The sequence below is a fragment of the Heliangelus exortis genome, chromosome 3 (genome assembly GCF_036169615.1).
Source record: "Heliangelus exortis chromosome 3, bHelExo1.hap1, whole genome shotgun sequence".
Classification (NCBI taxonomy): domain Eukaryota; kingdom Metazoa; phylum Chordata; class Aves; order Apodiformes; family Trochilidae; genus Heliangelus; species Heliangelus exortis.
The window spans coordinates 44,257,509-44,277,304 of NC_092424.1; the positions used below are offsets into that span (position 1 = coordinate 44,257,509).

Consider the following 19,796-nt stretch of genomic DNA (forward strand, 5'->3'; position numbering starts at 1 on the left):
ATTTGAGCAGGTTAAAACTATTTGTTACTTACAATTTGTCTTTGGCATGTGCAAGGAGAGTACATACTGTTTATTGCAGTATTAATTCAGATATATTTTTGTCTCTCCTATATTATCAAGATATGTTGTAATTTTTCAAATTTAACATAAATAAGTCTACTTCTGTTACTTTTTTGTTTTACAATGTACCTAGTATAAGCCTTTTGGATGCAAAGCAGTGATGATTCTGGAATGTGTTGCTTTAGAGTTTGAATGTTGTAGATATGAGTGAATCTGTCACTATGGAAAAACAAAAACCATTACTCCTGAGTTGCAGATAGGATGGCATCTGCTGTGGATGAACATCTGGCAACAGGAGGGAAGACTATTCTGCTTCAGGAGAATTAGACTCTGTCTAGACTGAGGATTTGACCTGATTACAGCCATTACTGGCTGACAGAAACTGTCCATTGATACAATATATGGAATAGATAGGCAAAGCTGCTGCTTGAACCTATGAGGCTTGCCAAACTAAAACTCATCCTGATCATGCAAATACGATTTTGTACTTTTATGTTCAGAATTGTCCTAGAATAACTACAACAAAAAACTTGTAGCTTTCCATCCAAGGGTGAGGCAAGGGTACTGAGACTATGGACCTGAAATAGAAGAAGTTGATCTGGTTTAGTATAATGCAAATTGGAGCAAATAAAATAAACACGTATCAGTAACTAGTGAGAAAAACATGAACACTTATTATTTAGTTTTGTTACATTCTGAGACAGAGGATCTAGTTGGTTTAAGATCCATAAGCCAGGTCATTAGTGCTGAGGTGATCTTGCAAACCAATAAAGCAAGGCTTTTATAGTAATTTATACTCAAAGTTTTTTAATTAGAGTCCAAATAATTAAGTATTCACTGTGTGTGTATTAAGACTGTAAACTACTGTATTAAACTACTTATGTAATATTAATTTCTCTTTAGTGGTGGTTAGTAGTATTTGATGTTTGGTTTTGTTTGATACATATGATTTAAATAATGTTTTATTTAACTTTTATAGGAGAATTTGCAGCAGCTGATTGTGATGTCTTTGCCAAATGTATTAATAATTGGCAAAAATCCTTTTTCTGGTAAGTTTATTTTTAACTAAGATGAAAATTTACATTGATGTGATAATTTGTATTACTTCACTGGAAGTATAAGTCATAGGATCAAGCTTTTCAACAGAAGGTTGAGTAAATACTTCTAGCAAATTAGTGATTTAATAAGGATGAATAACATTTTTCTTTGTTCACACCAAAGGTCCACACTTTATAAAAATATGTTCTGTCCAAACCTCTGCACTGACTGTGATTAGGATTTATAATGAAATGAAGGGTAATTCCCAGCAACCAGTGAGCCACTGATAATCATGGAGTATAAGTTTCATGTATTCCCAGCTACTATGCTTTCAACTTTCTCTAGCTAAGCTCTGAGAAAACTTGGTAATTCAATGCATCTCACTTGAACCAACTCCTAATCCTTGTTTTTCCTTCCCAAAAACTCTCCTGCTTCTCTTGCATCACTACCTGAAAAATATTGCAGTTACCTTCTTGCTTTCTCCCCTGAACTGACACTGTCTTCTCCATGCTCCCACCTTCTCTGCTTCCAGCTCTGAGAGTTGCAATTTTCAGACCAAGAAAATTAGCCTGTATGGACTCAGCTGACTATCCACAGCCACTTGGGAATCTCTGCACCATGCTCTCAATTCCAGAAGCACGGAGCAGACACACCTGGCCTGCGTGGAACCACTATGGATTGGGCAGAATTTATTTACTTGGGTCTAGTGTGTTCTTCTGATGTTCTAGCACCTCAGCAGAGAGGTTAGGAACTACTCTAACAGGCTGTGTAGCTTCCCCTGGCTTTTTTAAATTTTTTTTTAAGATGTCTTATATGCCATGTTTCTGTGTATGTGAGACAAGATTTTCCTCATGAGCAAGAGCCATCTGTGTTACCTCACTTTTCTAATTTCAGTTCCAGGGTTCATAACATTGATACTTTCCATAACCCATCTGTATCTATCCCATTTATGTAGGTATCGTGATTTTATCTTTTTTTTGTTTTTACTTTCTGCTTTTGAATATTGCTGCTTTTGCTTCTCAGGTTGTAGCCTTTTAAGTTTTTCATTGTGTAGATGCTGTGATCTATCGTTTGCACCAAAAAGTGTGAATGTGGTCTCCTTTTCTGGAAAAGAATATTTTAATTCCAGACTTCTAAGGTTTTCAGAAGACTCCATGGATTTACATAGAGACCAAATCTAGTAGAAAAGCAGATTTAAAACCTGGTCATAGTTTTATTTTTCTAGTGATGTTTTTTATTCTCTTTAAGATACTGAGACAAAATAGATCTTAGCTAAGTCTGTGTAGCTTTTGTGGTTTGGCTACTGGAATATCTGTTGGTGTACACATTGTTCTCCTGTGAGGCTGTTGGATTTGTGAAAAAAATGCAGACTTTACTGTAGCACAGCCCACATATTGAAAGAATTTGTTATGTACGGACAATGTTCTTGAAGATATTCCAGATTCCTGCATGAGTTCATCCTGGAGTTTGGTCTGAATCAGAAAGTAGACCTGTTCTTTTGAGTTTCATCCAGAGCCTTTCCCCTTTGAAAGTTAAGACTGTTCTTGCTGGCTCAGTTTGAAGAGCACCCCATGTCCAAAGGGATTTTTAAGCTTTCTGTCTTGGGTGGGCAAGTGTAGCAAAATCTAACCGAAGTGAGACCTGTTGAGAGCCTTGCTGTGTAAATCTGATTGCATCAAGGAAAGGCCCCATAGTACAAGTTGATTCTCTGACAACAATTAAGATTTGGTCTCATAAAGCTTAGGCTATAGCTGTATTTTTTCCCAGGAATTTCTCCCAGTTTTTCGTCTTAGCACTACGTTGTGCTTAAGGAACAATTAGTAAAGAGGACCATAAATTAGTAAAGAGGACCATAAATTGCAGAAGACAAGGGCAGATAAGCTTTCAGGAAGAGAAATGTGTTCGACTGTCTCAGAGGTGGTTGGCTTATCAAGGAGGATGCAGATAGAATGCTGGATTTGGGCTTCAGTAAAAATGAGGTCATCAGAGACTTCATCAAAAACCATTTCAATTGAGCTAACTGGCAGAAAGCCAGGTTGAGGAGAAACTGGAGGAGGCAAGATATAGGCTGTGATTGTAAATGTTAAGTTAAATTACAAAGGAAAAGGAAAATCAAGATAATGATGAGGCAAATATTCTTTAACGAGGGAAAGATTAAAACCGGTTTGTTTGTATTTCGGAGGGAGCAAGATGGGGAGGATGGAAGGCTACAGAGGACATGAAAGTCAGGGATAAGAGTGAGTGCATGGAAGATCAAAGGATAGGGACAAAGTTCAAGCTGCAAGTTGGAGGGTGTAAAACAGAATCGTCTATTTTCTGTGTTGGTGATGCAGAAAAAAGGTAGAAAACCAAGGAAGATGGTTGGTAGCAGTGGAAATCTAAGGTTGTTCAGTGTTTTGCTGTGTACCTTCAGGGAATTTGTGAGAGAAACGTGGAAACGGTATTCAGGTAGGCTTTTGAAAGCAAGTCAGGAGATGCTAGAGCAGTGTAGAAACGAGCATCCAAAGAGGTCAGGCATTGCTTTAAAAGAAAATAAAAATGTGGTTTCTATTCCAAAGCAAAAGAGTCCTGAATCTTTTGGATACAAGTCGATGTAAGTGTTGTAAAATCTCCCATTTGAGTTCATGTTCTTTGTAGTGAATCTACTTGACAAACCTCTTTTGAAGAATTCAAACATTAAATTCAGTGTGATTATACATATCTTCCTCTAAAAGCAGCAGATTGAATCAGTGTTGGAAAAAGGCTCTCTACTTAACATTGCATAGTACAGAGACCTCCATAAGCCATGAGGAACGTGGAGAAGCTCAGCATCTGTCTCTTTCATCTCTGCTTTTTGCCAGCAGGCTTGACTTTTTCCTGAGAGCTAGTCAAAGGCATTAAGATTTATGTATACTGTTAGGTTTTTTCTTGATTTTGATTTCCTCTTTTGACAAGATTGTCTCATATCTTTAACTTTTTGAGATGAATTTTACATTTGCTTCACTTAGAAAATACTGTAGTGGACAAGCAATAATTTTTCAAATGCTTCTAAGTAAATGGTTACATCTTTCCTGTGAGAGTTCATCCAAAATAGGTTTAGTGGCCCAACAAAGACGGAAATTGCAAACTTCTGTTTCAGGAGGAAAATTTTCTGGTTGAATTTTCTTACAGAAAATTCTTGTGATCACTGGACACCATCTGTGATTACAGAGTCCTTTAAAAAACAGACTCCAGTAACTTAGATCGGGTTCAAGAATGTCTGTGCACACATTAGTACTGCTGTGGTGGCAGTAGCTACACTAGCTGAGGATATTTTTTCAGAAAAATGCAGGTCACATTTTTGGCCAAACCCAGTGGTACTGTGTTTGAGAGCATAGTTTTTGTCTGCTTAGCTAACAATGAAATAAACTATTGTCTGAAATCCAGAGTCCCTTGTCAAAAGGATGCTATTAGGACCCTTTTATCTCTAGATAGCCTAATGGCTAGTGTTTTATGCTTCAGGAAGGCAGAATTACATTTGACCATATAGAGTTTAAGTCCAGCTAGCCTAAGCTGTTTTGCCATCCTTCAAGCATTCACTTTATGGCATTTATATTCTAGATATAATATATATTTAGTAGAATGATGTAGACTTTTTGTATGCAAAGGAGTAAAAAAAAAATCTGTAAATGGAGTTCTTTAAGCTTCTTTTGGAGACTAAGATGCTTAAGGCCAGATTTAGATTTTTTATTTTTATTTCTTTTTTTAGATGTGCAGATGAATATCTAATATGGCTATATTCAATAGTTTAGATGAGCTTGTCACCTCACTCTTACAGGTTGGTGGTGGCAAGTAATTCAAGCATTTCTGTAAATACCTTGAGATACCTGAGATTACAGCTGAACAGTTGATTGTAGGTTTCCGAAGTGCTTTTGAAAACTCACCCTTGAGTCTTGCATTACTGAAATTATGTTTTTTTCCACTTGAAACTATTATGGATGTTGAGGTGTTTGTTAATGCTGAAAGTTGGCAGTTAAAAGGACTAAGCTGAAAGCTGGAAGGATGTGGTTTTCTTGATCTTCTTGTTTTCTAAACTAAGTTCAAATAAATTCTATGAAAATAACAAGAAAACCTAGAGGAAGAAACTCAAATTACCATTTTACACCTGCCATTTTTTTGTTCTTGTTTTCTTCTTAGAGCCAGGTACTGAAGAAATAAAAAAACTCCTCCTGCTCTTACTTGGTTGTGCAGTTCAGGTAAGTTTAATATGCAGTGTTTAAGTGTTACCAATTTTAATACCTGATGTGGCATGTTACTTTGACCTTCTTTCCTTTAGTTGAATCTATTGCATTTCTTGAAAATCTGGATATTCTTACGGATAAAATGGCAAAAACCGTGCACCTCTTACAGTTCCTTGTATGACTATAGCAAACTGCATATGTAGGATTTCTAATACTTTATTAAATGTAGTATTGTTAATTTACTTGCTACTGTAAAGAAAGGAAGAAAACGATAAAGTATTGAAGAGTTATCTTACTCAAACTTTTTCACTTTACTAAATAACTTTCTTGATGGACTACTGTTCTTATTAGGGGAGTTTGTACCTTTCAGATAATTAACCTGAAAAATAGATCAGTCATATGTTCTTTAATAAGCAACATGAGTACTAGAGGACAGTGAATAATACTTGTGTAACTTTGTCATTAAATTTTAGTAAGTAGCTATTTTAAGAAACCTCTTCCTTCTTCCCTTTTTCAGTTTTTGTTAATCATTTTACTAGTGTTGAAAGTTGTTAAAATTACTCTAGCATAGCACAAACCAAGTTTTTATTGGTCATCAAAGTTATTGGATATTAATTGTGATCGCTGTAATTTCAATGTAATCATTTTTAGCTCTTAGAAATAGGAAGACTGGAACTACCTGTGATTTTATATGAATATGTAAAATAGATATCTTTTGGTTTTAGTGTCAGAAAAAAGAAGAATTTATTGAAAGAATCCAAGGTCTGGATTTTGACACAAGAGCAGCTGTGGCAGCCCATATTCAAGAGGTATTATTTTTGTGCTTTTAGGTTTTTTTTGAGGAGGAATATGGTATCCTAATAACATCAATTGGATTTTTTCAAGAGCAATCAAACTGATTATTAAAACCAACAGATACACAAATCTAAAAATTTCTTTATTTTTCAACTTGATTCACTAAAGATTTTGTGATCAGGCTTTTCTGGATTACATTACTAAAAAGTTATCAGGGAGGAAACACATAGCTTCAAGAACTTCTTAGAATTAAAACATATGCTTTAGTGACATTTTTGTATGCAAATTTATTTTAAAAATATAATTCAGTTCCCCTGTATGGGATAAATAATATATGTTCTGTGACAGTCACCTCTTGTTTTTTATTTTGCCAGAAGTTCAAGGTACTGCTTTCAGCTAGATAAGAAACTATACCGTAACATAGAATTTAGTCTTTTTGTAAAAGTTTTTTCATACTTTATCTAGAGAAGTTAGCCTGTAGAGTTTCAGCTTTATGTTCTGCTGCTTCCTTTATACTCTTATAATATGAAGAGGATGGGGTTTTATCTCTTGCATTTCATTCCATGTAGGTTACTCACAATCAGGAAAATGTGTTTGATCTCCAGTGGATGGATGTCATTGTATTGACCCAAGAGTATATTGAACCTCTTTTGAAAAATATGGCATTACATTTAAAAAGACTTATAGATGAAAGAGATGAGCACTCCGAGGTATGAATGTGGTTTGTTGGTTAAGAGAAATGTTAGAAATAATTTTTTTTAAATTATACAGTTTGCCATTTTTTGTAACTAGTAGTTTAATGTATGTTCTGTAATTTAAGGAAGAACTCCTTAATGCCCAAAAGTAGTAACCAGAATCTGAAACAACTTGAAAAAACATTCCTTTGTAGTTGAAAACAAAAAATTCAAAGCAATTCCAGCTGAAGTTTCCAGGAATCACTAAACTATCAGTTTGTGCAGCAGTCACTGAAGGATGCCTGTTGTACAGGTTTGAGTGAACTGGAGCAGAATTCATGGTAGGAAAGGAGGTTTTACAATCATAGTTTGAGGCACAATCATTGTACTGTGTGAGAATAAAGATACGCAAATGTATTTATAAAAATTGCAAGTTATCAATCTTCCTGGTGGTCTCAGATTTACCTGACAGGAGAGTGTGGATATGTTAATACTGCAATTATTCCAAACACTTTCAAATGTAAGAGAGATTAATCTTAGGATAACACCTCTATTTATATTATAAAACAGGTATAATCTATAGGACCAGTGCTTTATTCAGTTGGCAAGGATGCTGCTGTTACTGAAGAACACCAATTTCTTCAGAGATATCTATTTATCCTCATGTTCAAGGAATTCATGCGATTGTATTACCCAAGCCATCTGAAGAGCTCTGATAATTTTGTGGATGTAGAAGTTTAAATTTGAGTAATTTAAGAATATGGTCTATGATAGTCTGCTTTAGCTGTAGAGGTATATGCAGGGCTTCTTGCTTCTTATATGGCAAAACTTTTCCATTATTCTTGCTTTATTTCGGTCATTGGTTTATTAAGGCAGTAAGTGATACACGCTTCTGATATAGAAATGTCTATCTGAATGCAGCTTTGTACCTTTTTCTTTATTGTGTTGATTTAAAAAAAAATTTCTTAGACTATCATAGAACTTTCAGAAGAACGGGACTGTCTCCGTTTTCTACCTCACGCCTCAGCAGCACAATCACCCTGTGGGTCTCCTGGCATGAAGCGCACGGAGAGCAGACAGCACCTGTCGGTGGAGCTGGCAGATGCCAAAGCCAAGATTAGGAGGCTTAGGCAAGAGCTGTGAGTACACATAGATTGTAGAAGTGTGTTGGGAGTTGTAAGGGTTTAAAATATTGCTGCTTTTACACAATAATCTCATCAAATTCTTGGCTCTTTCCAATGTTAAATTATAGTTTAAAATGCTATTTTTAGTTACTGCACCCCAGGAAGCATATTTCTAGCATACAAGCATGTTTGTGGACCAGTGTGACAAATGCAACTTTTAATCATCTATATTTGTTTTAATTTGTATTAGGAATTCTATTGATGTTTTAACGATAAGCATACTGAAATCAGTACACGAGTGCTGTGGTAATTTTTCATATTTTGTACTCCAAAGTTTCTGAACAACTGACTATGAGCAATCTCTTGAGCATGTTACAATATAGTAGTGGGCTCTTTGTTCTAAATTGTTTGTCTTCTAGAGATACAGTTAATCTAATGAAGTGTTGTCTTTTGCACATTGTATCCATGTTGTTTAAGAGGCAATTTCTTTGTGCTTCCTCCGTTTGTTAGCATTGATGAATGTCTGACTTTAGTTTTGATATACCTGTATTCATATATGTTTCTGAGAGAATTGCTTTGCAGTTGATTCAGTTATGGGGTGACACACTCAAGAGCAGTTGCTGGGGGCAGGCAGATAGGGACTTGGAAGTAAGAGGCTGTGTCCTGACCATTCAGAGATTAATGGCATAAGAAAGGGCTTTTTAAGAAAGAGATAAGGCTTCAGCGATTCCTTATAGGTAGGAAGATTAAGTCCCTTTGGGTCTTGTTGGGAAATACAGTGAGAAATTGTTTGTTCATGGCTTTAATTTGTTTCAGATAGGAAGAATTATTAGTATAATTCCTTGTCCCCCTTCCCCTTTGCTTTTTTTTGTGTAGAAGATTCCTTGTCTGCACAGCACTTTTGTTCATTCCCTTTAATACTGTCCCACTTCTCTTTGCTGTGCCACTCTACAAGCAAAAATAAAAGAACAAAAATCATGTGAACCGAACTCCAGTAGATCTCTTGACCCATTGCAAACCTGGATGCAAAGAAAGCCACTTCGAGTTTACTGGCAGGGGTGGTTATTTATGTCTGAGGAATAATGCAGTTTATAAAATGAATAAATGTTATAGCTTGGGTCAGTTATTGTTTCTTAGAGTTTGCAGCTTGCTCCATTCATGCAGTTAAGGGAGTGCTCTGTTGTCCCCCTGGTGCTGACCTCTTAGCTAAAAGGTAAGGGTTCTCCTTCTTTGCCTCATCAAAGTACTGTGAAAAATCAGTCCCACTGTAACAGAGATTTTCTGTTTCTTTGTTTTTCATATTCTAAGAAAAACCTTTTTTTATTATTGTTCTATGAAGACAGCCAACTCTGGGTACTTTGTCCAGTTGAGGAAAAAAATCTGTGCAGTAGTGAACAGTTATTTAAAGAGAACAATAATAGGCAAATGGAGAGTCTATTTCTTCTTACACCAAGCTGTAATGTTTTAGCAAAATTAAGTATGTGTAGTTGGAGCTCAACTTCTTAAAATTTCCCATTTGTATTTCAAGATATGTAGTATCTTTCTCATATTTTAGAAACAGCACAAGTAAAGATTTTTTTAATCCAACCCATCTCATGGAGAGAAGAGACAGGTTAAAATTAAATTTAAAGTCGAAGGTAGCGTAAGTCTCAATTAGCAACATGCTGGTCTGCTCTTCTTATTATGTTGATCAGATCATCTCTAGCTGGTTGTATTCACTATCTCGTTGATTTACTCGAGGATCCCCTTCCCCCACTACATCTTGGTCTTCCTGAAGAATAGAGGACAAAAAGATAGGTCTCTTTTTTTCTGATTTCTGTATTATTATGTGTCTACTGAAATGAGCCCGCCCAGGATATTCTATAAACAGCTGCACCAAGAAAATTAGTGAAAAAATTGCTGTTATTACGTTGATTGACAGTTAATAGATAGCCTAAACAGTGAACACTGGTATGTTCTGTGTAATTTAGTACAATCCTCTCTAGTCTGTAGTTGAAGCATGCAATTAGGGCAACAGTGATGGCTCGGAACGTTTCACATTTTGCACTCTATTTGAATTAATTTCATAAATAAATTTCCTTTATGTGTAGCAGTATTTAAAATACTAGACTTTGATAAATTAATGTCTGTTGGTAGCATTTGGTTTTAAATGCTGTGTGTATATGATAAATTTTAAATTAGATTCATTCCATAGTTAACAGTATTCAGCTTAATATGTATTTATAATTTGATTTTGGCAATGAACCTTCATATACTTTGTGCACTTGCAACTAATAGCATTTCATACAAAGGGCCTGTAAAGATTATTTCTCTTGCAGCACCATATACCAACAGTTGGAGGCAAAACAGCGATTTGAGACTTTTAATACAAAAACTCCAGAACTGGAGATTGCACACCTTATTTTCTGTATTAAGTTCTGTGTGCTCACAGGAACATGAATGTTTATGTAATGATATAGGAATATGAATATTAATAGAAAAGTTATAATTATGTAACATAATAAAGACAATGTTAGTATTTTTGAGCAGATTCTGAACACCCATGTGGAGAGAGAGCTTTGGTATCACCTGTGAACCATGACATTGCAGTGAGCTATACCTAGATGGACCCTTGTATACTAGAAGGCTGTCAGTGACCTTTTTGAAATAGTGCATGGTTGCAGAAAGGTCTTTCATTGTGAGATTGGCTAACTTTTTAAAACAACTGTCCTAGTTTTGTTTAAAAAAACATATTTTTTACTAATTACCTTTAGACTGTATTTTAAATTTCAGTCTATTAAATTGCCTCATTTCCTCCTTTTCTACTTCTGTTTCATTTCATACTTTAACTCTAAAATATTAAACAATATTGCATATTTGAATATGTGTTTATCTTGGATATGGCAGGTTTTTTCAGCAATGAATATTGTTTGTTCTGAGATGCAATTGAATTTTGAGCATTAGATATTCTGTGTCTTTGGGAAAATTAATTATTTCCCTTTCACTTATTGTTTAACAAATTCACTTTTTTAGCATTGAAAAATGTGTTAAGGATAGAATACAAGTTAAGAATGAAAGCTGTAAGAATTCTAGTATTTTATGTAAAATTGTTTTTATTACAAATTTCTAAATAGATTAAAGCAGATACTGCATTGTTCCCATAAAAGTAAAATCTATTATGGATGTCATAAAATTGGTAAGGTTATTAAGCTGTATGTACTTTTAATGAGTAAAGGCACCTGGAAACCTTAATTCTTCTCTAAGAAAAAGAAATATTACAAAAAATATAAAATTGCTTTTCAAATTGGCTTTACTTAATTTGTTACAGAATGTGTCAGTGATCATTGTCTGACTCTACTGGAAAATATTTAGACCTTTCAAATGTATGTTTTGAAGTTATCCTAAGTTCACTTTTCGATGTGGATCCCCAGGTACTCTTACATAGGTATTGACTGGGTTTTTTAGCCAACAGAATTCCTTATTTAAAAAAATCTCTTAATGCTCCCTAATGTTTTCAGCCCTGCTTAAGCAGGAAGTCTTTGTGAACAAGTTTAAAGGACTACGAAAAATCTGACCAAATTTAAAGACTATATAGACGCTAAAACATAAAGAATGCCCAAAGCATAATGGCATGCCTAAGTTTTGCACTCTGTTGTTCATAAAATTCTGAATTAAATAAGAGAAGTCTCACCGATGCCCATAGTTTTTCTCAAACAAGATAATTGTTAAGTTTTGCAGCCATATTTAGCCATTTTGTGTTCTCTCTTTTAAGTGAGGAAAAGACTGAGCAGTTGCTTGACTGTAAACAAGAACTTGAACAGATGGAAACTGAACTGAAGAGGCTTCAGCAAGAGGTATGGATTTTGTAAATCTATTGTTTAAAATAAAGTGGGCAAAGAAATTTGTCATCACCTGAATGTTGTGGATTTTTTATTTTTTTCTTAGTAGGAATGCTTTAATGTTTGGGATTTTTGGTTGGTTGGGGTTTTTTTGGATGGTTGGTTTTTTGTGTGTGGGGTTTTATTTTATTTTTTTTTTTTTCACTCTGAATGTGATCTTGTAAAATATATGGCTTTATTTGGTCCTAGTATCCTGGAAAAATATTCTGAGTTAGGTTAGCATTTCTTCTCTAATTTTTTTTATTTCCACATTTATTTTCCACTGGCATTTCTTATGCACATACACGTGCTGAATTTTTCTCAAAACCAATCCCCTCAAATTTTAACTGGTTTTCTTTATACTGTGAGTCTATTTGTTGATAGTGAGGGAAAACATCTGATTCATTTCTTACTATGAAATTATCCTTGCTCTTATTTTCTGTATTTTATTTTGTAGAATATGAATCTGCTCTCAGATGCCCGTTCTGCCAGAGTGTACAGAGATGAATTGGATGCTCTTCGTGAGAAGGCGATTCGAGTTGACAAGCTTGAAAGTGAAGTCAGCCGGTATAAAGAGAGGCTGCATGATATTGAATTCTACAAAGCTAGAGTGGAGGTATGTGAAGGAAAAAAAAAAGCCAAACACTTGAACAACTGTCATTTTTTGTTTGCTGTGGCTTTTTCAAAGTTGTTTTGATGGCTTGGGACATGAAAACAGTATTGTAGCTTCTTACTCTGGGACATAAGAGTCTTTTCTGCTGAAGTACAGTTTTAAGGTGTAAGTCCCTGTGTCTAATGCCATGCAGTTTCATTTGAAGTCAGCAGTATTCGCTGTAGCTCTAAGCTAGGAAGACTAGTAGGAGCCTATTTTAAAGATAGAGACTATGTATGGAGAAACTCAATACACAGAAATTAATTAAAAATATTTTATAAACTCAGTAATTTATTTCTCTTCCTGTCTTCCTATCTCCTAAGAGAAGGTATTTTTCTAAGTGTTGAGGAATCGGTGGCTTTATGCAGAAATGAATATAGGACAATGGTATTCCATTAATAAAATATACTAAAAAAAGATGCACTGACCTAAAGCAAGAAAGAGACTTCAAGTTCTGTCATGAATTAGAAGTTCAGGAAAGAAATTATCAGCATGCAGGATTTTATTCCTTCATCATTCTGTAAATGGTAAATTTGTTGGGCAAATGCCAAGGTTAAGGAATTTGTAAAAGAAACAGTTCCTTGTGGAAATCAAAACTAATGAAAGTTCAATGAAATTTTCCAGGTGGTCATTGAAAAAAAAAACAAAAACAAACCACTAGAAAACCAGAGAGAACTCACAATTAATGCTTACTGGAAAAACTACCGAATTGCCTACATGTAGTTGTTGACATACTGGTATGAAGCTCTTTCTCTAGTGTAAAAATGACCTAAAAGCAAACCCAAGATCATAGAATCATGTGTGTTGGAAAGGACCTAATCAGAAACCTAACCTAAACCTCCCTTGGCAGAGCTTAAGTCCATGAGTCCATGCCCTCTTGTCTTACTGGTAGCTACTTGGGAGAAGAGGCCGACCCCCTCCTGGCTGCACCCTCCTTTCAGGGAGTTGTAGAGAGTGATGAGGTCTCCTCTGAGCCTCCTCTTCTCCAGGCTGAACAGCCCCAGCTCCCTCAGCCTCTCCTCACAGGATCTGTGCTCGAGTCCCTTCACAGCCTCCTTGCTCTTCTCTGGACCTGCTCCAGTACCTCAATCTCCTTCCTGAACTGAGGGGCCCAGAACTGGACACAGGACTCGAGCTGTGGCCTCACCAGTGCTGAGTACAGGGGCAGAATCACTTCCCTGGACCTGCTGGCCACGCTGTTCCTGATACAGGCCAGGATGCCATTGGCCTTCTTGGCTACCTGGGCACACTCCTGGCTCATGTTCAGCTTCCTGTCAATCCAGACTCCCAGGTCCCTTTCTGCCTGGCTGCTCTCAGCCACTCTGTGCCCAGACTGGAGCTCCCCGTGGGGTTGTTGTGGCCAGAGTGCAGGAGATTGAGGGATGAACTCTGATACACAGTGTTGTTACACTGTAGCCTCTTGGGTTCACAGGTTTGGGTGGGAACTCACTACATCCTGCATTTGGAGTAGAATTTTTTAATATAGCTATACAACATCAGATGAATGCTTGGCATTAATGGGAGTTTTCACAGCCTTTTGTAGCAGCCTTTTTCTTCTCTGTCACATGTCATCTCTCCTAGCTTTTTGTGCTCTACAGCCCTGCAGCATTCTGCATTACAAGGCAGTTTTTAGTTTCTCTCGGTTCTTAATTCATATCTGTCTTCAAATTAATTCCTAAAACAGGATCTCATACACTAGTTATCACTTCATCAGTTTTAAATATGGTGGACAGGTTACTACTTTCTGTGGGTTCTAATACAGCAACTCCTAAGCAATATGTCAACGTTACGATCTGTTGTAACCCTCGGATTTTCTTCCCACTGAATGGCTGCCTAGATGTGATACCATATTTCCAATATTCTAGTAATTGTATCTGAAAAATCTCATAGTACTAGAGATCAGTGACATACTGTCCTTTGAAGACTTCTTTCTTTGCATGTTTAAAAGCAAAAACATTAGTGGATGTATACTTCCTATGTCACAGCATGGTATAGCTACTACAGATTAAAGATACATTGATGAGAGGGGAAAAATCTAAAGCAAAACTCAAATCTTTTAAAAATTCACTTGTAGATTATTCATCCAAAACTTCTAATAATAGCTTTAGTCAGAAATAAAGCATATCAACTGACATGGGAATTACTAGCTTTTTAATGGAAAATGAGATTAATATTTTTTCCAATAGGACTACAGTGTAAAAAAGTTAAAAGACTACAGTGACAGATAAGGTGTCTATTAAAACATTCTTTAAATAGTTTTAGACATTTTTGAAATCTAAAAAAATTTTAGAGTTCTGAAGATTTTTTAACATAACTTATTCTTCACCTTGCCTTTGGAAATTTGTTTTTAAATTTTACTATGTAATGTGAAATAATCTGATGAAATTTGAAGGCTGTTTCTCAAGATACATTGCATACAAACCTTAAAGGCTATCATTGTACCATCCGTTCTTGAGGAGGATCCAGAGCTGCCGTTGCGTGCTGCTTAAAAACAAAGGCTGGTCACTACTTGCCAACTCCAGATCTTTTCTCAGTGTTTGACATATTTTGATCAAGATATTGCCATTCAATTTGAGTTCAGTGGTAGAGGTCCACTGTGCATATCAACTGCTGTTACAAGAGAGACTGAGTGCATGTGGTTAAAAAAATTCTAAAAGAAAAGCAATAATGGTTTACAGGATTTGAAAGCAGTGGAAATTTCATTCTCCTAGAACATTTAACTAGTAAAACCACAAAAATTTGTTATGTATTTCATGGCTTGTAAACTGATTTTTCAAGCATGTTTGAATAGAGGCATATATTTAATAGGAAGATAAAAATAATAACAACATTATAAGTTAATCTATTATTTGTGTAGGGGTAGTATGAAGGATAAATGCATGTTATAATCACTGGTCTTTTTTTCAGGTTTTGCAGCTGATTGCAACCTGAAGTTTGAAAATTTTGCCTTTATATCATAAGTGAAATTGCCAATTACATGTTTTTACATATGACTGTTTTCATCAGATACCATTAGAAATACCCTTTACACATATAAAATCAAGCTGTTTAGGACCTTTAAATATGGCTGGTTTTATTTTAAGAATATGGCTGCATTTTCAGCATCATGCCCTGGCCTTGGGCTTAAGTAAGTTTGCTAAATGTCCTATAAACCCAATTATGGCCTGTAGAAAATTGTTCTCTTGAAGTTTTGCTCTCCTTTGCCTGCAGCCCAAAGATTAGGGAGTTTGGTGTAATATTAAGGTAAATTATGGGCTGAAAAGAAGCATCTTAGATCCATCTCCAGTCTTCCACAGTGGCCAGGTGCTTAGTGGAGAGTAAAACAGGGCAAGCACTTGGTGATACTTTCCTCTTGTGCTTGCACAGCCTTCAGCAGTCTCTGCTCAGGAAATACTACTTGGAGGTGAAACTTTGAAGGATTTTTGCCTTCTCTTGCATGAGTTAGATAATGTCTTACTACATGTAAGCACTTTTCATCTACAGAATCTTGTAGCCATCAGCTCCACAATTCAACTACCTAAGGTCTTGAGTACTTCTTTTTGTTTGTTTTGAGCCTGACACCTCTAGTCTTTATTTGCTGTCAGCCTTTTGTTTAGCTGTATTATCATATATAGCTATATATTGTATATAGCTTTATATTGCACACACATATATATGCGATGCATCTTTTCAAGTCCCATCTCAAATCACAGTTATATTTATGATTTTATTGTGGTTATTAACACCTTACTTATTCTTAATTGTTTAGGGACTATCTAATTTCTCTTAAGGTAGGTGAAATTTTCTTTTCATAAAAATTTTATAAGGTGAAATTGCTGTAAATCTATTTTTATTTTAAAAGTCTCTTACAGGTTCCAAATGATAGCTTTAGCATTACGGCGGTGTTTCTAAAACTAAGTACATTGTGTATCAAAGTTGTAATAATAAGGAAGTACCTTTTGTTGTGAGATTTTTTATTTCTTAACTTGCAGGAGTTAAAAGAAGACAATCAAGTGTTGCTAGAAACAAAGACAATGTTGGAGGACCAATTAGAGGGGACTCGAGCCCGTTCTGACAAATTACATGAGCTAGAAAAAGAGAATCTACAATTAAAAGCTAAATTACATGACATGGAGATGGTAAGTGTAAATGGAGGTTGAAAAAAAACACATTGAATTTAATTTCCATTTTTGATAAAGGAACATCTTCAGTGAAAATGATGGGTGAGAAGAGGAAGTGATGTCTTGATTTACTAACACTTCTCAGATACAGTTTCCTACAATAGCTTTGGTCCTTTCTAGAGAAGGATAGATTGCAAAGGCAATTCTCTTTTAAACAACAGTGTAGTGTTTCAATTGGATAGCTAAAATACTATGATAAAAAATGCATACACTTATTAGTAGGAACCTCAAGATAGTTTTTCCTAATTACAAGATAGTCTGTTGTTACTTAAATATTTAGATGAAACAGAGTATTCAAATTTCAAATTCTGGCAGTAATAGTGACGTGGGTTTTTTTCAGAAGGTTGTTCCCAAAGTAATTTCTCTTTTTAACCAGTTCTCCTCCAAGAAGGAAATATTCTAAAATGCAGAGCCATAACTTACCTGGGTGGGTTTTTTTCTAGTTTTCCTTAAGGATTAACAGATTATTACTGTCTTCTTACTTTATTTTTCTGCAAAATATTGAGTTGCCGCTGCAACTTACTCCTGTTAAAATAGCTTGTGTGGGGAGAGGGCTTTATAAAGAGTCAGGTGAGACGTTCTGATGGTGGACCCAGTCTTGCTACAGCTTTCTGCATTAAAGTAGTCTGATGGCTGCTTAGGATAGGTGAAGTTTTGCTTCTCTGTGCCCATCTGGTTTTTTGTGTTTGCTACCAAACTGTGCTTCTACATGCTTTCTTTTTTGATACTCTGAGAAGTGAACTTTGAGAAAGAATAAGTAGTCACTGCCATAGATTATGATAAGAAGAGGTTTTTCTCTGCATATTTTTCTTTACTAGTTTTTACACTTCTGAGTTTCCCATGGCTGTTTCTTCCTGTCTTAATGTGTATTAGCAAATCAGAAAATGCACTTCAGATTTCTCTGTGGCATTCTAGATACTAGAATATTTTGTGAATGCTGAGATGGGTTTTTAAATGTCCATGTGAAATAATTTTTCAGGAGCGTGATATGGACAGAAAGAAGATTGAGGAACTCATGGAGGAAAATATGACTCTAGAAATGGCCCAGAAACAAAGTATGGATGAATCATTACATCTTGGCTGGGAACTTGAACAGATAAATAGGACTACTGAACTTTCTGAAGGTAAACATAGTATTATTTACAAACTGATAAAATGGAAAAATTGAAAGCTGAGTGGCTGGACAGCATTAAGAAACTATAGCTCCTGACTTCTACGGCACAGGGGCTTTCATCATCTGGAGGGATGACAGTTTTGGGATTATTTTTTGTTCCTTTTTGTTGTGTATGTGTTGGGTTTTTTTCCACTCTCTACATGTATCCTTGGAGATACATCTTACATTAAAAGTCTCTGTTCTTCTAATTCTTGTTTGCTTAAACAGAGGTGTAAATTCCATAAATACATGGAGCTAGATTGTTTTGCCATTCAGACTGTTATACTATGTAGCACAGATCATGAGTGGTCTTGTTTTTCTGTTCTCAGAGTTAAGAAAGATTGGTTAAGGCTTCTCAGAGTAATTGTTTGCAGACCTAACTGTGACAGAAATTTTAGTTCTTCCAATACAGCATGTTTGGTCATACACTGGATGGTACATACAAAGTATGTACTTTACTTCATACAAAGGATTTGTGGAGATCTAGAGATAAATCCTCAGTTGCAGGAAACTAATCTCTGGTGTAATTAGGAACTGTAGGATGAGTAGGACATTTCCTTTTATGCATCTGCAGAGTTATCTGTTGGGTAAGGAAATGGGTCATTTCACCTAACTAGCTCTGTTCAGAGGGCCAGATTGGAAAGACCATCACAGTTTTCTAAATCTTTAAGTCTAAAAACACAGATTCCAAGAACTCTTAATTAACATTTTTTTTCTTTTTAATGGTGTTTTTCTCCTGTAGTGCCACAGAAATCACTTGGTCATGAAGTAAATGAACTGACATCAAGCAGGTTACTGAAGCTGGAAATGGAAAATCAAAGTTTGCTGAAGACAGTAGAAGAACTACAAAGTGCAGTGGGTAATGTCGAGGGCAGCAGTTCAAGGATTCTGAAAATGGAAAAAGAAAACCAAAGACTTAGCAAACAGGTAATCATCAGTATATGTTTGAATTGTGTGTGTTGCCTAATGTTTCTTATCGTTTTCTTTCTAAAGGATAACTTTATGAATTGCCATATTTTGAATGAGGTGTTACTGGCATCTGAATGGTATTATGATGTTTGTAAGTTCATGGAAAAAACAAGGAACAATCTTGGAGATTTTTCTCTTCTTTAATTATGCTTTTTTATTAATGATGTAAGAATGGCTGGTTTATTCAGGAAGATCTTATACCAGCAAGGGGAAAAATATAAGTATGCTGAAATTGGGGACATAATAAGTAATAAAGTGATTTATGAAACTTGAACATCAAATTTGTAATAATTAGATATTATATTAAATATCATATAATGAATTATTAAATAATTTTATAAATAGTTTTCTGAAATAGCTTTTACTTCATCAGGTGTCAGACATTAGAGAGACTATTCTTAGAGAAGAGTGAGGAAGAGATAATTAGAAAAAATAAATTGAAAGAAATCCCTTCTGTATTCCATATTTGCATGTCTTTCTGATTTCTTAACAATGTGGTATTTTCTGCAGCAGCCTGTGTACTGCTTTGAGTTTCTGTACAGTATCAGAAAGACAGCTGGGAGGGTACAAGAGAAAGGGACAAGTATAAGAAGCAAGCCATAGTAAGCCCTTGTAATTGTATGATGCTGTTTTTTTACCACTTCAGTGTCTGGTGACATGTTCTCATTTGCCCCTGAAAACAGTGTTCTGAAGAGTAATTGCTTCAGCAAAAAGCATGAAGTTAAACAAAATGTCTTAGAAATCCTGTGTACAAAGTCCACCTGGACACCCCTTCTTTTAAAAAAGTAATGCTAACATCAGGTCTTACAAATATGATATGGAGAGGGTTGACCACTGGAACTCTGTTCCCAGTGCCCGTCTGGCCATTGGAAAGGGCACGGATAAATTTGGGTCCCAGACAATCAGACTGCATCCCTGCTGGGGCCATTTGGCCAGTTACTTCTTTGAAAAAAATCAGTAGAAGTGGCAGCATCCCTGGAAAACTGGCACTGGTCTGCTAAGTAAGTGGCCAGGAAAGTCTCAAATGGAGATGAAGAGGGAAAGGAAAGGAAAATCTGGTGAAACATTAGTATTCTCATCCTAAGAGATTTAATTCACGTCCAGACCTAATAGGT

At 35.5% G+C, this 19,796-nt stretch overlaps 1 protein-coding gene across 11 annotated transcripts in view; it reads left to right on the plus strand.

Moving 5' to 3' along the window:
- Positions 1–19,796, plus strand: part of CCDC88A (coiled-coil domain containing 88A) — a 74,094-nt gene that overhangs the window by 20,419 nt on the left and 33,879 nt on the right. For all 11 annotated transcript variants that reach the window (XM_071740389.1, XM_071740386.1, XM_071740387.1 and 8 more), the window contains exons 4-13: positions 1,040–1,109; positions 5,254–5,312; positions 6,023–6,106; positions 6,662–6,802; positions 7,736–7,905; positions 11,642–11,723; positions 12,205–12,363; positions 16,371–16,517; positions 17,539–17,683; positions 18,455–18,639. In XM_071740389.1, coding sequence (XP_071596490.1) covers positions 1,040–1,109; positions 5,254–5,312; positions 6,023–6,106; positions 6,662–6,802; positions 7,736–7,905; positions 11,642–11,723; positions 12,205–12,363; positions 16,371–16,517; positions 17,539–17,683; positions 18,455–18,639 — 1,242 coding nt within the window. The remainder of the gene's footprint in view (positions 1–1,039; positions 1,110–5,253; positions 5,313–6,022; positions 6,107–6,661; positions 6,803–7,735; positions 7,906–11,641; positions 11,724–12,204; positions 12,364–16,370; positions 16,518–17,538; positions 17,684–18,454; positions 18,640–19,796) is intronic.